General features: G+C 39.6%; 2 protein-coding genes across 2 annotated transcripts in view; one reads left to right on the top strand and one right to left on the bottom strand.

Annotated features, from left to right (window-relative positions):
* LOC138843184 (vomeronasal type-2 receptor 116-like) overlaps positions 1–14,763 on the bottom strand; it is a 67,943-nt gene extending 53,180 nt beyond the window's left edge. The window contains exons 1-3 of the mRNA XM_089316335.1: positions 14,707–14,763; positions 6,025–6,188; positions 2,633–2,918 (exon numbers count right to left, since the gene is read on the bottom strand). Of these exons, the coding sequence (XP_089172461.1) occupies positions 2,633–2,918; positions 6,025–6,188; positions 14,707–14,763 (507 nt within the window). The remainder of the gene's footprint in view (positions 1–2,632; positions 2,919–6,024; positions 6,189–14,706) is intronic.
* A 614-nt stretch (positions 14,764–15,377) lies between these two features.
* LOC149121442 (vomeronasal type-2 receptor 116-like) overlaps positions 15,378–16,725 on the top strand; it is a 38,671-nt gene continuing 37,323 nt past the window's right edge. Inside the window, exon 1 of the mRNA XM_089316334.1 lies at positions 15,378–15,395. Within this exon, the coding sequence (XP_089172460.1) occupies positions 15,378–15,395 (18 nt within the window). The remainder of the gene's footprint in view (positions 15,396–16,725) is intronic.

Raw genomic sequence — 16,725 nt, 5'->3', positions numbered from 1 at the left:
TGCACGAACAAATGTGTGTACTGTCCATCCTCGGACAGTAAAAACATAAGAAAGTATTTGGATTGGAAGTGGAGTGGTTTAATGTCTCTAATAAGCCATACTGCACATACTCCCTTAGCAGTTGGGGGGTAACAATGTGTCATGTGAAACTTATGATCAGTCCTACTTACCTCTGTAATTCCTGTGGCCCACTCTATCAAATTCTCAGAGAGAGACAACTGTTCACTCTGTGAAACGTATGGGGAAAACCGTCCTACTTTAACCTTACGTCCAAAACCATATGGAAAATTCCAAAAGTTGAGAATGTCATATTCAGCTTCCAAATTTCTCTTCTGATTCAAATTTACTAGGTCACCAGCTGGATTGGTAAATTGGAGATTCTTCAGAAATGGGTGCAACTGAAAAAATGCATCATATTCTCATGAAGACTGCCCAAGTAATAACACATGAAACCCAGGTTAGAGAAAACCTCTCTTTGTCTGTAATCACAAATAAACAATAGAACCTGTTTAGGACCACCCAATGAATTGAAGTAAAAAAAAAAAAAAAAACCTGATGAGAACTACATCAAGGTAAGTATGATTTCACTCATTTTTCTACAAAAACAAGGGGAATCAAAAATATCTAGTTGTGAGTTTCAGACCATTTCCCTTTTTTTTTTTTTTTGACAGGCAGAGTGGACAGTGAGAGAGAGAGAGACAGAGAGAAAGGTCTTCCTTTGCTGTTGGTTCACCATCCAATGGCCGCCGTGGCTGGCACGCTGCTGCTGGTGCACTGCGCTGATCTGAAGGCAGGAGCCAGGTACTTGTCCTGGTCTCCCATGGGGTGCAGGGCCCAAGCACTTGTGCCATCCTCCACTGCACTCCCTGGCCACAGCAGAGAGCTGGTCTGGAAGAAGGGCAACCGGGACAGAATCTGGTGCCCTGACCGGGACTAGAACCTGGTGTGCCGGCACCACAAGGTGGAAGATTAGCCTACTGAGCTGCAGCGCTGGCCAGATTCAGACCATTTCCAATAGTACATTCCAAACTGCCAATACTCATTTTCTCAGTGTACCTAGGAGAACTACCTGTAATAAAGTTACTAGAATAAAGAACTGTGCAAATTATATGAGATTCCTTATGTTCATTGTAGATGAACATCCTCAGTGACATTTGAACCTGAAAATAATTACTGTACTGCTGAAGTTGAAAATGGAATAACACAGTCTAGGTATTTCACATGTCAAAATTAAATTGACAAAATTGGAGAGTATTTTTAAGTCACAGCATTGATGCTTATCCAAATTACCTGCCCACTTTTCATTGGAGCCCTTTTGCTAATGACAAATTACAGGCAGAGGCTCAATTTTTATCTTGTGTTTTGCAGAAAGGTTCCCAAGCTACTTGGATTGAACACCTGCAGAAGCTCTTAAGGGGATCACTTCAGGAGTACATGTCAACAATGGAAATCAAGTTACCTGCCAGGGAGAAAATGCCACCTTTGCCCCATTGTTCACTGGCTGCATTTCTACCTCTTGTAGAAGCATCTCATGTACACTGTGGGCCACAGCATACACAGCATTGTACGTGTTGTAACTCCCATCACTCATGGTCATATCAAAATGATGCGGAGGCAAGGATTCCAAGGAAGCATTCAGTGGACAGTTCTGCAAAGTTTTACAGGATGTCCCAGTAACTGAGCAATTAAAAGCCAGCGACCAGAATCTGGAGAGGTAAGAGTCTTCTGGGTACTTGGAAGGGTTAGCTGTCCGAAGAAAGTTTTTGAAACCAGAGATCTCAGCATGGTGGTCTGAAAAAATGAGGGTCCCATGGAATGAGTGGAACAGGAAAGGTTCCTCAGAACTGGCAAAATCCCATTGTGAAGTGGTGACCCAGACTTTCCACATCATTAACTCCCTCCATGAATGAAAGCTGGTGCCTATGAGTGACTCAGTGACACAGAAAAAATCACCACATTTGCTGATGATTTTAGGATCTGTATATGAAACGTACTTTGGAATGAAGAAAGTGCCTCTTCAGTGGCTGGGATCAATTCCACAAAGTCTACACAGATGCCATTCTTCTGCAACTCTACTTTCAAATCAGTCATAAACTTAATACCTTTTGGGAGGTCTGAGATGGCCAAACCCACCCAGGTCCACCCAAAGTGGAGCATCAAGGAGACCATGCCACGGGCCAGAGAAGTGTCTTTGGGGGCCATCTGATAGAGGGAAGGAAACTGACCACTGTCACTCAGAAGAGGTTCAAAAGGCCCAAGAGTCAGCTAAGGGAAAAGGCAAGAAATCTGTGTAAGGTTATTGTCATAGTGTAAAATATTATTCCTGAAAAAATTTAAGCAGATAATGGAAATGTCAGATTTTAGAATATTTCATTTTTCTCATCTCCCACTACATGAGATCTTCCTAGTTCATGAATCATTAGACTCACAGGTTGAGAAAAACATTTCTCCTTTTCACTCACCCACACCGCTGCTTCAGAAGAAATGTAGCTAATCCACAAAATCTCTGTGTGCATTCTCTTTAGATCACATACTGTGTCAAATGTATAAGGTCTCCGTCACTTTAATTTTTGGTTCTAAGGAAGGCACCTAAGGTGATGTACTTTATTCCCCTTTTTCACTACACACTCACCTGTGGAATTTTGTAGAGTTCCAGCAGGGTCCCCATTTGGACAGCAGTGCTGCTTTCTGATATTACAGCAACAGACTTGCTCTGTTTCCTACATGTGTGATTAGGAATGTGCTTTTCCAGTCCTGCAAGCCAGATGAAGGGGTTCTCCATCACAGTTATATGACTGTGCATGACATTATGGAGACCAAATCCCAAGGTCATGTTGGGTAAAAGATGGAGGTTTTTGTTGATCTCCTCAATAGCGAAAACCAAGGCCAGAGCATACTGGTAGTTTTTGGACTGAAACCTGCATGAAAGGCACAAGGATCTTTAAGGGAAAAGCCTCCAATCCAGATTATCTTCAATTCTGTGATTACTGTGACAGATGGATTGGTCATGGCCAAAAATTCATATGTTCTAATCCGTATGTGTAGATTTGCTGAGTACAGAGTGTGAACTGTTGTATTTGTAGGACACATGTCCTCACCAGAACCAAAGCTGCTACCAACTTTTACTGGTTTCCAAGCCTAAATGATTCTGAAAAATAAGATCTGCTTTTATATCATAATGTCTTGGGTATGTTATCCCATGGTTGTCCATGCAGACAAAGAACGTGATCTTATTTTTGGATGCAAACCTCATCAATTTAAATCATCTCTGGCAACAGCTACCTCTTCTAAGTGTTTGTATTTGATATCTAAAGTAAATGCTACAACAGGTTCTGGAATGCCCTCTCTAAAGTTCATGCACACCTAGGAGTACACTCCAGTTGTCAAAGAAAGCATGACAAGGAAACGCATATCATCTTTAGCACTGCTTCTAAATGTTTCCTACATCCACAAACTACAATGATTCTTCATCTTACCATATCATTAAGTGCTTCTTGAAATAGCAGTCATACAATCATAAGGCTGCAGGTTGTAAATGGAAAAGATAGTAACTCAATTGAAGGCTATGTGTTCAAAAAGAGGGATGATGTCACAGTACTGAGAATGATAGATGGGAGTCTGTAATTAATCCTGAAAAATCTCTTTCCCATCATACTTACCCATCAATAAGCATCACAAGCCAAGAAAATAAAATCGAATTCAGAGCTTGAAAGAAGGGAAATAGTGAAAAGGGAGGAGCACTTTAGAGAAGCTGGAAATACTCCCTGGGTGAACATGAATCACTGGGCTACAAGGCACCTGATGCTTTACAATTAAGCCAGTCATGCATTTAGAACACTAAACATATGTTAAAGTAAATCATTATGAGTAGTATCAGTATTTACTCCAAACCGGCCTTCTTCACTCACGTTTTCCTACAATATTGAATATAAATAGCCTTCCATGTGAAGGAAATGATGAATTTCTACTTTTCATTATGAGTGATATCAGTATTTACTCCAAACAGGCCTTCTTCACTCAACTTTTCCTACAATATTGAATATAAATAGCCTTCAATGCAAAGAAAGTGATGCATTTCTACTTTCTAGGATCTGACATTTCACAAAGAATGTAAATGACGAGCCCCTTGTATTTATTTCTGATGTCTTGTGTGTTAATTCCTCATGAATAGACTATGTCATGTACACTGCTTGTTAAGGGTCACTGTGTGCTCCAGAGGAAGTGACAGTTTTTCAGTTCTTGGTCCTTGCTGTAACATAATATGGATATATGTATGCATATTATATATGTATTCTCTCTATATATCTATACATAGGTATACTATAACCATGCACACAGTAGCTATATATATAGTGTTTTATGTATATATAATTTGCATACATATTTGCTATCCAAATATGTCATTCATACTTTGTAGCATGAGGAAATTTGAAAATCATTGCTATGAATCAAATAAAATTCGGTTTTGTATTTCATATATCTGTATCTCTCCTCATTACTATGACACTTCCATTATTCCGCATCCTCTCATTTCTTTCTCCAGCTACTGCCTTATACCAAAATGTCTAGACGACTCTTTGACACACTGGAATTTGTAAGAGTTTATCTCTTTTATGCTGTGTTCTTTATCTCTAAAAACAGTTTTTCAGTAACTGTTGTATATTCTAAAGTTAGTGAATCTAACATTGGAGGGTATAGCACATAAATCTATTGACAGTTCAGTATTTCTTGTTTTTCCAAGTATCATCAACACAGATATTTTCCCTGGATTTATTAAGATTTGATTATGATCTTCAGTTTGCATGCCATACATCTTGGAGGAACTTGGGCTCTATTCATAGCCTCTTTTCCTACTACTGGAAAGTCACTATTTCCTGGTCTCCATCATTAAGGGTACACTTAAATGATGTGCTGCATGCATAACCAGGGGGAATACTACTACTAATGAATGAATAGTTCATGAATTGGACCCCATGTACACATATTAAGTTGGTAAATTTATAAAAATCAATGTGAAGTGAGTAATATTGCTACACCAAGCTAGTATACATTAGATTTTTTCAGCAGAGATATTTGGACAAATGCCTAAAATACTTCATCAGTTGCATCACCTTGGTGGCAACAACTATACTTCTCAAATCCATTGGCTTTAATGATACTGAAATGATCTATGTCCTAATACCTACCTTCTACCAAAGTTCTATGCAGCTGCAACCTACTTCCTGTAGCCTTACAGTAGAAAACAATTAGAAATTTGTCACCCTCATAAACAGGTTTGAAGAAAACAATTCCACTGTCCTACAGATACTATATTCTGCATGCATGAAATTTATATATGCTATATATGTATATGAAATATTTATATTTAGTTACAAATAAACGATCTTCAAGAGGGGCAAAAACAGAATAATCCCCCTTAAGAAATCTATTTTTCCCAGAAAAGGCAGAATCAGGGAAACACTGTAAATGTAGTAGATTACTACCATTGAAATTCTTATGGGTATATTTATCAGTAAAATATAATTATTATATTTGTGCAAAGCTGTTGCCCTGAGATTACTTTTACATAGAAAAAAATTTTGAATCTTTTCTCCTTTACAACTATAGAAGAAATGAAGTGTTCTCATGGCCCCAAATCTAGTATGTAGCAGAAAAGAGTGTGAGCACATGTGGAAGAGCTCATGTAATTCAGTTCATTCATTTCAGTGCATGGGTTCTGCAAGAATCTACTACTGAGGCACAATAGGCCCCTGAGCTCTTGAAAGTGGACAGGGAAGGATAGGAGGATACTGACCAGATTCTGGTTCCCCCTCTGATGAGACAACATTTCCCTGAGCCATCCACGGTGCCAGGCAGAAAGAAATGTCTTCCTCATGCCCCAAATCAATTACCAGCAGTTTTTAGGAGGGACAGAAGATGGACATGGCAGGGATACAGAACATATTTGCCTATCCATTTGCAGACCCAATAACAAGTAGCTAATATGTAAATAAATGGAAAATGGTTATGGCAAGGAGAACTTACCAGCTGAATCTGTGATATTTGATGAAACTTCTCTCGATTCTGGGAACATCATATGTGTAAATGTGCAAAAAAGCAGCGATCTCAATATCTCCATCCTTGTAAAAACTCTGTTCCATCTGGGAATAGCAGTCGTGACCATCCTGACATGTCACAAGGAGATACAGCTGCAGAAAGAGCAAGAGAAAAATCAAAGAAAACATCTGTGAAAAACCCTATGAGACAAGAGCACTGGAATATGCAGGGTCATGCAGGTGGATACATAGTGTGTGTGTGTGTGTGTGTGTGTGTTTGTGTCTGTGTGTGTGTGTGTGTGATTGCTTGAAACAAGTCACTTTAATACTGCTCCATCTGACCTCTTTCCACCAGCTGTCCACTCATCCATGGGGGAATCTGATACTTTTCTGCCCTGAGGCTCTGTAGTTCAGGTCTTCTGCCCTGGTGAAAAACACAAGTAGAAAAACATGTTTGTGAATCATCCTCTTCACCCCAGGTGCCAGGATTTCCTCCAAGTCCATGGATACAAAGACTCAAGGGACAGACTCCTGCTAGTTACATTTGGTCCAAGGGCTTTGTCAATAAACCACTCCATGAACTTTTGACAATTATGTACCGAGATTGCATCAGAGGGCATGAAGGGAGGCATCAGGTGAGGCTTTCAGTAAGTTTTCAGACCAGAAATCTCCAGTATCACACACTACAATGACTCAAAGTGCAACAGGGCAGCCTCCCTCAACCAGTGTTCTGGGCAGCCACACATCACTTTGATAGCACATGGACCCCAAACCAATCCTGTTTACAAAGATACCCACTAGGACATGTGGTTTTCAATCACTGTGAAACCAGTAATCAGCCTGAATTCAGATATGTCCATTCTGCATCTCTAATCACTTCATCTTTAGTTGTAAAACATAAAAAACTTCCACATTGCTGTTAACCATGGTAATCCCATGATGATCTGCTTTTGCACCTACAACCTTGGTTGGTGCTCACATGAGAACCTGGGACTATTTGAGTACTTATACCTTTTTTACTCTAAGCAGACAATACCAGCTGGAAGTCACCTCTTTATCCCACCACCACAAGCACCAAGGGCAGGATGATGCCTGCAGTCAGCTACACTTCTTGAATGCAAGTGACTTTCAGGATGCTTATGTAGGACACCATCAGGGCAGCTATGTACCATTCAACCTTTGCCAAACCACAGACTGCACAACACGAAAGTGAACAAAATGGATACCATGTCCTTTGGCAATAATGAGGATCAACACTGACTAATCATTTGTGCTTGAATACCTGTGTGAGGTATTGCCAATAGAATAAATCTAATAAGGGGGTAAGAAAGGGCATATATGCGAATTCTATTTTTCCACTCAAAAGTTTTTTAAACTCAAATTACTGTAAAAGTGGTGCCTAATATTTTAAGTAAAACACATCTTTCATTGCTTAGCCACTTCTCTGATGCCATTAGGGAGATTTTGATTAGGGGTACATGCAAAGTGAGATGCAGTATAGGAACAAAATACACAACAGAATTCAGTGACTTGCCTAAAATTGAAAATATAATTTCTTGATGAGTTAAACTTATTACTGGTACATTGATGAAGCTTGTTGTCTATTCAGTTAAACAAGAAAAATAAATCTAAATCAGAGAGCAAGCATCCACTGTTCTCTCTAATGTGTAGGAATTAAAAATAGAGTCAATCTTAATGCACTCCATTCACTGAAAAAAAAAAAAATTGGGAATGGAGAGGATGAACACCATGCAATGAGGAGGCTTCAGAAAATTCATGGAAAATGTGTGTTATGAAACAGTTATGGACGATTTTTTTTAAAAAATTAGCCCCCAGATGTATTCAATATTTTTTGCTTAAGTGTTTCTTTCATATTTAACATTTTCATCTTCTATATCCTTAATGCTGCATTTGACATTTTTTATAGTTTGTGATGAATGCTTCAATTCTAGAACTTCAGACTTAATTCAGGGAAATATATATTCTAATTGCATAAACTTATATGGAATCTGAAATCATACATTTATGTCAAATTGAACTTTAGCAAAAACATCATAAAAGTTGATAATATTTTTTCTATTTGAGACTTTTTATAATTTATATTGAAGTCCAATATCATGTAGGTTATTGCAAAGCAATTTCCAAAAAAAATACGTGGACATTTGAGTGGGCAGGTACAGAGTTCTCTGTACAGGGAACACACACATGAACTTACACTCATTCTACATTGAGAACACTGTCTCCAATGGACTATCCTGGACTATCTTCTCAGGCTCAATACACTTCAAATGAAAAGTAGAAATTGCTATAAGTACATGGTAACATTAATGTCATAGCAAGCAGTAAAGGAAACTAAGAAAATTCACAATGCAGAGGTGAGCTGGCATGTCATCACTCACTGTATCAATTCTCAGTAACTCCAAATTAGCTATGCTGGTATGTAAAGTCTACAACACTGCGTTTTTAACCATTCTGAATTATGTCCCAGCCAAAAATCCCCAATTCCTCCAACTTCCAGCCATACTTAATCTGATGCAGCTCCTCTGAATATAACAGAACATGACACTTTGCTAGTTTTGCCATTTCTGGTAATCCATCAGGAATCTGTTTCTACCATAATCCATCTAACCTAGGAATAATACTGCTGATTACTGAAGAGAGACCAAGATGGCTGAATGAGAAGGACACACTATTATAATCTAGGAGGAGATATAAAAGTAAAAGTGGAAGAAATATATTCTCCTGGGATAGTTAGAGAGAAAACCACAGTGGGAATTCTATGGAAGGAAGAAGAATGCTGTGGATCAGTGTGGAAGTTGCAGACATGCAGTATGTTCAAGGACACAACAGACAATCCCAGCAGCCAAGAACCAGAGAAAGCAACAGTGTTGGAGAGGGAGGGGTGATCAGACTGCAGTGCCTGAGCCACTGGTTATATAATTGGAGGGAGAAATTTCAAGAGTCAACCACCTGAGAGAAAATTGGAGAATATGGCTACATTTCCTTCCAGATACATGTTTCCAACATACAAATTAAAAAAAAAAAAACAGAAGGGACAGTACAAATATCATTGAAACTGCATAGAGGAATTGAACAGACATTCCTGCACAAATAGAAGAGCCAAAGGCCTTACCAAGGGTGCTAAACATTAGTAAACTTGGAATACTATTCAAAATCACACTGAGATATCACCTCACATCTGCTCAATTGCCTAGAATAACTTTTGTTTTGAAGATTTTGTTTGAATGGAAGATTGAGAGAGTGAATGTGAGTGATACAGTCAGAAAGAGAGAGAGAAAATATCTTCCATCCCATGGTTCACTCTCCAAATGATCACAACAGCTGGAGCTGAGCTGATCCAAAGACAGGAGCCAGGGGCTTCTTCAGGTCTTCCAAATAGCTGCAAAGGACCAAAGACTTGGGCCAACTTCCACAGCTTTCCCTGGCCAGGAAAGGGACTTGGATCCTTAGGGATCTTTGGTAAATGTCTCCAACCATGATTATTATCAACTCCAAACTTAGAACTACTAGAGAATGAATGTTTTGTGCAAATATGGGGAGGTTGAAATACTGCTCTGTAGCATGATTATAGTTGGTGAGGTCTTTGGGTGGTAATAGCAATTTTTTATGGCTTACCTAGTTGCTTTCTTGCAATTTTCAATATGAGACTGCACGGAGAGTTTGTTACATCTCTCTAACAGGTGAAGACAGTGAGAAGAGGAAAGGAAAACTATCTTTAGTGGAGGCAGGAAACGTGTCCTGGACAAACACCAACCTTATGTATATTGATCCTGGTCTTACCAGCCTCAGCAATTCTGAAAAATAAATTTCTGTTCTTAGGTCAAAAAGTCATGGTATGTTATGACTAACAAAACAAGTAAATTGGGATGAACACTAGTTACTCTCATTTGTGGCAACAGACGGCTCTCCCAAGTCCTTGGATTTTGTATTTGTAGCAAATGCCAGAACAAGCTCTGGAATGTTCTATCTAAATTACATGTTCCACAAGGAAGAGAAACTGATTTTCAAAGGAAAGCAAAATGAATTAAATACAAATCAGTCTTGCTGAATTTTGCACATGTGCCATCATGGACCAAAAATGGTTATATATATTAGCACATCATTAAATGACTCCTCGAACAGCATCATCATGAACATGAATTTGTGCAAGGTCTTGGGAAAGAATAACTCATCTGAGGGCTATGTGGCTAGCAGAGGCAGGATATCTAAGTGTGGAGAATGGTGGAGTACAAGGCTTGGCATTTATAACTGTTAAGCCTCCTCCTTTTCAAAACTGGGCATCAGCTCCCACCCCAGATCAGGAAACTAATTCAGATTCAAAGCCTGAATGAAGGAGAATCTTAAATGCAGAACATTTAGAAGATGTCAGAATCACTGGGGGGACTTCAAGTACTGTAGATCAAAAGGCACTGCACCTAGTGAAGCTGAATGGCTGCCATCTAGTTTTCTATGGAAATCTGAAAAGTATATTCATATAAATAATGACTATTGGTAGCAGTTCTAACTCCAAATAGGTCTTATTCTCTGAATCTTAACTCCAGACGTGCATGCAGATTGACTTGCAGGTCAAGAAACACATCATGCATTTCTACAGCCACTGACACAAAACTTCCCCAAGGTTAGAACACAGGTGCCCTTTGTGTTTCAAGTGTCCTGAGTATTCAGTCATGATGAACAGTCGATTTCATGTTGACAGCTTATACACCCTCATATGTTCTGACCAGAAGAGGTATCTTTCAATTGTTGGGCATAGGATTTTATATGTTTCCAACATGACAAATTGTAAACTTGACTTTTCAAGTATCTCTTTATTATCTATGTTGCTTTCAGGGTGAGATAAGTGGAAAATTGCCATTCTAAGCAAAAATATATTTTCTGATCTGTATTTAGTCTTTCTCTTCTCTTCTTTGTCATTCTTCCAGTTTTCCTCTAATTGCTCTCTGTCCCTTTCATTTCCTCCTCCTCTTCTTCTCAATAAAGCTGCATATGATGAGTGCCAAAGAGGCTTTATGGGAGTTTGCAAGTGGATACGCTATATCATTCCATCCTTTATCTCTTCAAACAGGTCATCAGTGGTAAGAAGAGATTCTGACACTGGGAAATCTAACAGTTGGGGATTTAGTGGCTCAAGCAGTTATTATAAATTTAATATTCTTTTATTCTGCTGTCATCAACAAACGTATATTTTTCCTTCACGTGTCTAATGAGATTACTTTATAAGGTGCTTCTTGCATGACCTTTCACTTGCGATTTACCTGTGTCCTTATCACAATCTTTTCCTCCACTTAGGAACCATGAGAGGCTGGTACCGTGGTTCAATAGGCTAATCTTCTGCCTTGCAGTGCCGGCACACCGGGTTCTAGTCCTGGTCTGGGTGCCGGATTATGTCCCGGTTGCCCCTCTTCCAGTCCTACTCTCTGCTTTGCCCAGGAGTGCAGTGGAGGATGGCCCAAGTGCTTGGCCCCTGCACCCCCATGGGAGACCAGGAGAAGCACCTGGCTCCTGGCTTTGGATCAGCTTGATACGCCGGCTGCAGCATGCTGGCTGCAGAGGCTATTAGAGGCTAAAACAATGGCAAAAGGAAGATCTTTCTCTCTGTTTATCTCTCTCTCACGGTCCACTCTGCCCGTGAAAAAATTAAAAAAAAAAAAAGAACCATGAGAGTTTCTCCTGGTCATGGAATAATCCCATGTTGAGTGATTTCATTTTCATCTCATGTCTCAGAGTTTATCTGGGATTCCCACATTAAGTTGCCCCAGATGCATAGTGAAATACACATAAATCTTTTCCTTTTAGGATGGTTCTTAGCCTTTGTCTATTGTTTTGTCTGCAAAAACATTCAACTGTTTGCAATCCATTTCTTTCTTCCTGGGGTTTTCTCATCTAGCAAATTTAGGGAAATAATCCAAATCATACTCTTTGAAAGACCTTGATTTGTGTTAAATGAAGAAGGGAAATCTAAAAACACAAGGAAGTAGAATTGGGCAGAGTCTCCTACTTACCACAGGATTCCTGCCTCTGTCTTCTGATGAGAAAACTGTGTGCACAGAGCTGAGGCTCCAGACTTTGGCTGAAGATCAATTTGGGGGCATTCATTGTGGCAGATGTGTGGATCTCTGCAAATTTCAGGTGTCGCTCTTGAGGAGCTGACCTGAGAGGTTCCACAAGAAGGAGCCCTTAAAACCATCCCCTACCCCTTCAGGTGCATTTACTGCAGTCTTGCAGGCAAGGTCAAATCCATACTCTGCCTCAGGCACCCTCTAGTGCCTGAGGGTGGTATTGACCCTGACTGAAAGGAAGGGAGACATGGGCATAAGAGCAGTAGACAGCTCCAAATCAAGACTGGGTCAACTGAAACATCCAAGTATAATGGAAAGGATCTCCATGGGAACATCAGATGGCTGTGCAGAAATAAACATGCATGTGTACAGGAAGTCTGAAAGACTATTTAGATAGGAGCTGCCTGTGAGCAATGGGCTTGTAGTTGGTTTCCTTTTCTCTTTATAAACACTTAGATTCATTTGCATAAGGATACTACTGAACAATAAATGATAACTGGCCAATTTCACATTGAATTTAAAAATGAATGCCCATGTGTTTCCTTCTTAATGAAATAAACAAGCCTATAATAAAACAGACAACTCATGCAAAGTAAGTCAGCATAGAATATACTATTCAGATAATACATAAACATATGATCTAACTATGATTGATAGAAATTATAATCAGATATATTATTGGCACATTAACTCAGGACTTAGTTTTTGCATGCAAAAATGTAGAATTTCAGTGCCAGTGATCTTGGCTTTACAAACACACATACATACACAACAAAATTGTTTTGAAACTCAAGGACTCAGATACCAAATGACTTGGATATTAGAACACACACATGCTAATGGCTATTCATACACAACTGAGTATGACTCAGGAAGTGTTGCTATGTTCTGAGACAGCCACATAAAGTTATGATACCTCCCACCCAAGTGCTTCTCAGGCTATAGCTGCTGAAGACACTGTTGGAGGGTTTGGGGAGAAAGAAGTAATTGTATGAGGAACTGATGACTCTGCTGGAGATGATGGGGACATTTAATTTAAGATGCCTCAGTTAGGGAAAAGGCTCTCAAAAGGTAGTTGGAATCTGCATGATTTGGTGCTTCACCACTTATCTTTGAGAATAATGGAAATTGGAGCTGGGCAGTGGTGCAGTATGTTAAGTTTCCACCTTGAGTGCACACACTTTACAATTTCTGCTGGAGAGCACTTGGGAAAAAGGTACCCTAATCCACAGTTGGTGGGAATGTCAAATGATGCAGCACTGTGGAATACAGTACAGAAATGTCTGTGAAAGAAAATAGATCTGCCATATGACCCAGTCAACTGACTCCTAGGAATTTACCCAAATGAAATGAAATCAGCATGAAAAGGGGTCATCTGTACCCCCATGTTCATTGAAGCTCAATTCAAAATAGCTAAGTATGGAATCAACCCAGATACCCATCAACTGATGACTGGATAAAGAAACCATGGTTTATACTCTAAGAATATTGATCAGCAGTAAAAAAAAGGAATACTGTCTTTTGCAATAACATTGATACAACTGGAAACCATGATACTTAGAGAAATAAGCCAGTATCAGAAAAGACATGTACTATATGCGTTCTCCTATCTGTCATAACAAGTTCCTAAAAAGTATTGTATTGGAGTGAAATTGACAACTGGGGATCCATGATTGTTTATAGCCTTTGTCTCTATTTTTGAGGGATACTGTTGGTTTCTTCCTACCATTGTAGAACACTTTACATATGGTAGGGTTAATCTCATGGGTACAAAGTAAACTAGAAAAGGGTTCTTTGCAAAAACAAAGAATGGGAATAGGAGAGGGAGGGGAAGAAGCATAAGATTGTTGACAGGAGGGAGGATTAGGTGGGAAGTATCACTACATTCCTAATCTGTATATATGAAATTCATGAAACTTGTATACCTGAACTAAAATTTGAAATATAAACACATTGAGTAACTTACAAACAACAAAAAAAATTTTAAGGCAGAAGTTACAACAAAATACAAGTAATTCATGAACAATAGGAATAGGATACAATGGACATTTCTGCACAGTTAAATATATGACCAGAGGGCATTACAAAGGATCCTAATCAGCAATAAGTATGGAGAAACTATTCTACACCAGAAGGAGCCTCCACCTCACATCCACTACATTGGTACAGAGAAAAATTTTCCAAGTGATGTAGATAACACAGGGAATTTGGAATCTTTAAATGTGCTAGAAAGTAACAGCACATATGGTATGGAAGGCAGTTGTCATTTCCTTAGCAAATTCAACACAAAATTAATTTATGACCAAAACATTCCACACCTGAGAGTACACTCAAAAATTAGAAAATATGCAAAAATCTCTTCCATATCAGTGCTTGTATCCAAACAGCCAAAATTGGAAATGGCACACAAATCAGTCTACAGTTAATTGGAGACACAAAACTCAAAAAAATTACAGAAAGGGTTTATCAGTTTGTCATGAAAAATGTAGATGCTTGCAATAATGTGGATGCCCCTTGAAAACACCATGCAAAATGAAAGGTCACCTAAATCCACAGAGTCCAATATTTAATTTGTACACAACATTCAGTACCATGAAATCCACAGTAACATAAACAGATTGGTAGTTGTGCAAAATCAGTTTTTCCATCTTAGCTTCTAACCATTAAAACTGAGATTGCCTTAAGAGTTACAACTGAGAACATCTGTTTCCTTGGAAGCTATCCTATCCCTTAATCCTTTCAAAGCATTCTTCTCAGGTCTAAAAAGAATAATGTAGCACTTGGGGACAAAGATGCAGCCCAGGAACCCTGCACCAGAGGCCAAGATGGAGAAACCTCCATGGCCACCATGACCTTCCCCTTGGTGCTGTAGTAGACAGGCAGGAAGGTCACCCAGACACTGCAAAACACCAGCATGCTGAACATCAGGAACTTGGCTTCATTGAAGGTGTCAGGCAGATTCGTAGCTAGGAAAGCCACAGTGAAGCTCAGCAGGGCCAAGGAGCCCAGGTAGCCCAGGACACAGTAGAAAGCAGTGACTCAGCCCTTCTTGCACACCAGGATGGTGTGGCCATGCTCAGAGTGTGCATCTGTGTCAATAAAAGGAGGAGAAGTCCCAAGCCAGATGGCACAGAGAGCCAATTGGATCAGAGAGCAGATGGGAATAATGAAGTTAGGTACCCCTGATATCAGCCAGTGTCTCATCCTTCTCCCTGGGGCAGTGACTTTGAAGGCCAGAAGCACAGTGATAATTTTGGCCAGGATGGTGGAAACAGCCATGGTAAACTGTTGGGAGCCACTGTGCTGGTTTCCCTGTAGAGGCCTTTGTTTAGAGTAATCTTCAACTGTGTTCCCTTAAGGATTCACTAGAAAATTCCACTTGTACAGCTCACTGATAGGGTTAGCGTTTGGCCATCTGGGTGCTCTCTTTCTTGCACCTTGATAAGCACGTCTGGTAGCTGTAAGACCTCGCTGTAACTCCCTTTGTCAAATTGATACTGATTCCTTTGAAATTATTTTTTGTACTAGCTTGTAAGATGACCCCTGCTTACCCTCAAATGTTAAAATCCTTGCCTTGTACTATATAAGCTACCTCCTTCTCCAATAAAGTGAGACCTTGATCAGTATATTGTCTTGGTCTCCCTTCTCATATCTGGTTTGTCTCTCCATTCAGGTCTGCCCTCCTCGTGTCCTAGTTGATTACCCTGTGTGCCAGGGCAAGTGGCGCCCAACATGGGGCTCGCGGAATGGGAATTGAGCTGAAGGTCACTGGAAGAGCTGGCCATTTCATTTAGGTCACCGCCTTGTCTCATAACCGCCACCATGGACAATTGTCTGTGATACAGTCCCGAAGAAGGCGAGGGAAGACCTGCATGGTGGCCACTGTGTCCTGACCCATCCATGACACAGGCCACAAAGGTAAAAAGAGCGACACAATTATGGGACAAACACTCACTAAGCAAGAAATGTTTGTAGAAGGGCTAAAAGCCTCACTCAAGGCACGAGGAGCAAGGGTTTAAAAAGGTGAGCCATAGAACAGTTCATTAATGCTATAGGAATAGTCAGTCCTTGGTTCGCAGAAGGAGTCGTGAATGAACAACATTGGGATTTGCTTGGAAAAGATTTAAATGTGCATTTAAAGAAGCAAAGCAAGCTGTGACAAAGGCTGTGAAAGCTTTATTGCAGATGTAGAGAATAGGGTTAAAGAAACAAACTGTAGAGCGATTTATCAGTGCTGTTGAAAAAATTAGTCCTTGGTTAGCTGAAGAGGGTGTTGTGGATAAGAAACACTGGGAGTAAAAAATATAGATCAGCGTACACTGGACAGCCCTCACCCTGCATTTAAATATTTCATTTGAAGTAAATGTTACCTGTTGTGAAGTTAATATTACTATGTGAAAAGAGGAATTGTGGTGACAAAGTGTCCAGACTACCCATTCTGTTTTTGTATTATGTATTAACTCTATCCCTATTATCGATAGGAATGCTTGGACAGATTATGCTTGGTTTGCTTCACAAAAAAATGTAAATCAAAATATGCCACAAATAGTTAAGATTCCACAAACCTGCAAAAATATAACAATTACAGATAATAAGAGGCTAATTCCCCC

The sequence above is a fragment of the Oryctolagus cuniculus genome, chromosome 16, assembly GCF_051225735.1.
Source record: "Oryctolagus cuniculus isolate XC-2025 breed Fujian yellow rabbit chromosome 16, ASM5122573v1, whole genome shotgun sequence".
Taxonomy (NCBI): domain Eukaryota; kingdom Metazoa; phylum Chordata; class Mammalia; order Lagomorpha; family Leporidae; genus Oryctolagus; species Oryctolagus cuniculus.
The sequence above is the reverse complement of the archived record's forward strand: the minus strand, read 5'-3'. Positions and strand labels throughout refer to the sequence as shown.